Raw genomic sequence first — 4287 nt, 5'->3', positions numbered from 1 at the left:
TGCTGATTCTGGTTAGGTGTTTTAGTCAGAGTTCACATAGTGTATTATAAATCTGTGAAAGAACCAAATGGATCTTTTAAAATATTTATTTTTATTTGTTTTTTTTTAACATCTTGAAATAAAAACATGTATGTGCCTATTGAGAACGTGAATCTTGGACATATTTATCTGTGGCTGTTCTGAGTTGTTTTTCCAATGGCATCGATCTGATGGATTTGCACTAGATTATCCAAATGTTTTATACTTTGTCCCTGTTGGCAAAACAGCTACCAGTTTCTATGGCAAAGTTAATGTGACACAAACAAACGTATCAAGAAGTTCATTTTGCTTGAATGATCAACTTACTGTGGTCGCTTGGGAAAGCTTCCTGCCCAAGAACCAGTGCAGGACGAGACACAGGCCTCAGGAAAGTCACCCTGGGCACTGTGATGGTTCCTTGCTTTTAGCCTGGCGGCTGCACGGGACATCTAATTCTTAGAGGAAGGCATTCTCCTGCCATTGAAAGGTCTCTGTCCTCTAGCGTATACTGACAGTTGCACTAGGATTTATTTCTTCATGTGGTTTACTAGGTAACACTGGAGGAAAAATAAAGACTTTGAAAGCATGCATTTCTGTAGATTACCCTAAATTTGAAATGAAATTAAATTAACATTTAAATATTAAATATTTAAATTATTATGTAGGTTAATGCAGCTCTGTAATATAGATATCAAGAAAGTTGATATTGCCCTAACCGGTTTGGCTCAGTGGATAGAGCGTCGGCCTGTGGACTGAAGGGTCCCAGGTTCAATTCCGGTCAAGGGCATGTACCTTGGTTGCGGGCACATCCCCAATAGGTGTGCAGGAGGCAGCCGATCGATGTTTCTCTCTCATTGATATTTCTGGCTCTCTATCCCTCTCCCTTCCTCTCTGTAAAAAATCAATAAAATATATTTTTTAAAAAAAGAAAGCTGATATTTAAGTGATAACTTGGATAGATGAGAGGATAGGCAAGATTCCTCATCCTAACATTCATACTTTCTTATGGGTTACTGGTGCTCTAAGCTTCTCTGTCCCAGAGTCCCTCACAGCCTGCCAGTGCCTGGAAACCTGCTTTTCAGTAGACACTTCATAGACTTGTGAATGGATAAACCATCAGCAGAACTTTTTATCAATGGCAACTCTTTATTTTATAAATGAATGATTCTCCAATTAATTCTTACCTGAGTTTATACTTATTGTCAACTAATATCCCAATTTCTCAATGACTCCTCATCTCTAAAATAGGGTGGAGCTGGTGGCGCCAGCAATAAAAACAACAAAAGCTGAATATAATTATGGCCACATCGCAGAATCAGTTTTAGTATAAAAGAGGTTGATCCCAAAGAAATGTGAAAAATGCAAAGTACTTTACAAAAATGTGCTGCTGTTATTTATCCTAGCAAATAAGAGATTAAAAGGGCAATCTTTTTTTTCTATTGGAAATTTATGTTTTTAACCAAAATAGAATTTTTAGCAAACTCATAATTTTATAAAATACAAATGTGCATTCCTTCAGCTCATTAGGAAGAATAGCATTTTAGCTGAGTGCCTAAGAAAACGCTGCCCTGAAGAGTTCTTCTCTCTTGTCTTTTAGAACACATCTTCTGTGAGCCTTCCTCCTGCAGCAGAGCTCAGCCTCCAGACGGCCGCGGCGAGTCCTCCAGGGGCCTCACAGCCTGACACTCAAGAACAGAAGCAGCAAATAACTGTCCCACCGACTCCAGGCCTGCCTTCTCCCCAGACTCATTTGTTTAGCCACCTTCCTCTGCATTCCCAGCAGCAGTCAAGGACACCTTATAATATGGTTCCAGTCGGGGGAATCCATGTGGTACCTGCTGGCCTCACGTACTCTACCTTTGTACCCATTCAAGCTGGACCAATGCAACTTACAATTCCTGCTGTCAATGTAATTCGCAGAACTGTGGGCACTCCTGGGGATCCGATCACAGAAGTTTCTGGCACTACAAATCCCGCTGGAGTGGCTGAATTAAGCAGTGTCGTGCCATGTATTCCCATTGGCCAAATCCGTGTGCCAGGCCTTCAGAATCTCAGCACCCCGGGCTTGCAGTCACTTCCGTCACTGAGCATGGAAACCGTCAACATCTTAGGCCTCGCCAATGCCAACATAGCCCCGCAGGCGCACCCACCAGGGCTGGCTCTCAATGCTGTCGGACTGCAGGTTTTGACCGCAAACCCTTCGTCCCAGGGCAGTGCCGCCTCTCAGGCACACATCCCCGGCCTCCAGATCTTGAACATAGCATTGCCTACTTTAATTCCCTCTGTTAGTCAAGTAACTGTGGATGCACAGGGAGCCCCCGAAACACCAGCTTCCCAAAACAGGGCACGCGAGGTGCACCCCAAGCCAAGTTCTGTAGCCAGTGGGAACCAGGGCAGCAGGACCGCATCTCCTCAGGGGTCACCTCAAGTCCAGCAGGAAAATGCAAAAAAAGTGCTCGATCCACCTGCCCCTGCAAGAGACCGCACAAGGCTTGATGGCGCTAGTAAAATGGACACAGGGAAGGCAGCCTCGGTCAGTCAGGTGAAGCCCACACGTGAACTCCCTCCCATTCAGGGCAAACCAGCAGCCATGGCAGAGCCTCTGCTGAAGGCACATCCTGAAGGTTTCCCGGAGCGGGCAGGCCAGCACACTCTCGCCCCAGACAGGCCGGTGCCCAGGCCCACGGCCCTGCCCCGCAGGCAGGCCACTGCCCAGTTCAGCGACGTGAGTAGTGACGACGACGAGGACCGGCTTGTGATAGCAACCTAGTGGCTGCTTCTTTGGGTTTTTTGGGTTTTTTTATATAACACTTAAAGTTTTTTTTGAAAGCCCTCCTTCCCCTAAAGCACATTTTTCTGACATAAACTTATAACTAATCTTTGTGCAATCATGAACTTTGACCAATAATTGTTGTTTTGTGTCAGCTCCAGCCATTTTTGTACATGTTGTATAGACAATTGTGCCTTTTAGGAGTTTTAAGTTTAGAAACTGTACAGATTGTTGAATATCTATATATATAAAAATATATTATATATATGAAACCAGGTAGTTATTTGTGTTTAGTAAGAAAAACCTGTCAAATAAATCAACAGATTAAATTATATGTTGCACTGTTAAGTATAAATTTTTATGGCTGTGGGGCAGAGTGTCTGTAAAATTAGTATGTAAACTCCATATTTATTGTATTCATATTAGTCTTTGAAATGGGTCTGTCCTTCTTATGTAAGACAGTAACTTTACACTTCAGACTGATTTTCTGTGTTACGAAATGTTTCAGTAAAATATTGTTTACTGACTTTACATTGCTTTAGCTGTTCTTTCTTTATCATCATCTGGTGAGTGCCCAGCCATCTGCATTCAGAAAATAGCCCTAGGTTACATTCTTTCCACACTTTCCTCCACCCTATTTGAGAAACAGGGACGTCAGTGGTATTACCACCATGTGAAACTCACCGCAATCCAGGCAGCTGAGAGGCCTATTTTCTTATTTCTGATGAGTAATTCTGTAGATATTCACTTACTAGAAGGTTTGGTATTTAAGAGCACTTAAGTATTTATAGCATATAGTCTGAAGTGGGCAAAGTCCCTCAATGTTGATGATTTCTGGTAAATGTAAAATAAGTTACAAAACTTTTAAATTACTTAGTGACTATCTTTAGACATGATTTCTTTCTGTCTTGGGAGGCTTACCTATCCTTACTCATTCAGAAAAATTGGGCAGGGAACCTACAATTACCATTGCAGTGATTTGCATTATTTACTAAGCATTACAGTTGCTATATTTGTCAGAAAATATTTTAATGTTGGAATTTGAATACTTAGCACATCATTAAAACAATGTATTCATATTTTTAAAAGCCTGCTTCAGGAAAATTTCAGGGATATGAAGGTGAAACAAGAGAGCATGGGACCCAGTGATTCCACTTCTGAGTATATATTCAAGGAAATCCAAAATACTAATTTGAAAGAGTATGTGTATGCACCCCTATATTCATTGCAACATTATTTGCAATAGCAAAGATATGAAAGCAACCAAATGCCCATTAACAGACGAGTGGTTAAAAAAAGGGGTGGTGTGTGTATGTGTGTATACTAGAGGCCTGGTGCACAAAAATTTGTGCACTCGGTGGAAAGGGGGGTCCCTCAACCCAGCCTATGCCCTCTCGCAGTCTAGGACCCCTCGGGAGATAATGACCTGCTGGCTTAGGCCTGCTCCCGGGTGGCAGAGGGCAGGCCCAATCCCTAGGTGCAGCCCCTGGTCGGGCTCA

The 4287-nt window shown here is 42.5% G+C and overlaps 1 protein-coding gene across 1 annotated transcript in view; it reads left to right on the top strand.

Annotated features, from left to right (window-relative positions):
• Positions 1-3319, top strand: part of HIVEP1 (human immunodeficiency virus type I enhancer binding protein 1) — a 178630-nt gene extending 175311 nt beyond the window's left edge. The window contains exon 10 of the mRNA XM_006769734.2: positions 1616-3319. Within this exon, the coding sequence (XP_006769797.2) occupies positions 1616-2788 (1173 nt within the window). The 3' untranslated portion in view covers positions 2789-3319. The remainder of the gene's footprint in view (positions 1-1615) is intronic.
• The last annotated feature ends 968 nt before the right edge of the window (positions 3320-4287 follow it).

Source organism: Myotis davidii, unplaced genomic scaffold (genome assembly GCF_000327345.1).
Source record: "Myotis davidii unplaced genomic scaffold, ASM32734v1 scaffold62, whole genome shotgun sequence".
In the NCBI taxonomy this organism is placed as follows: Eukaryota; Metazoa; Chordata; class Mammalia; order Chiroptera; family Vespertilionidae; genus Myotis; species Myotis davidii.
This window is presented reverse-complemented; position numbering and strand designations above follow the sequence as displayed.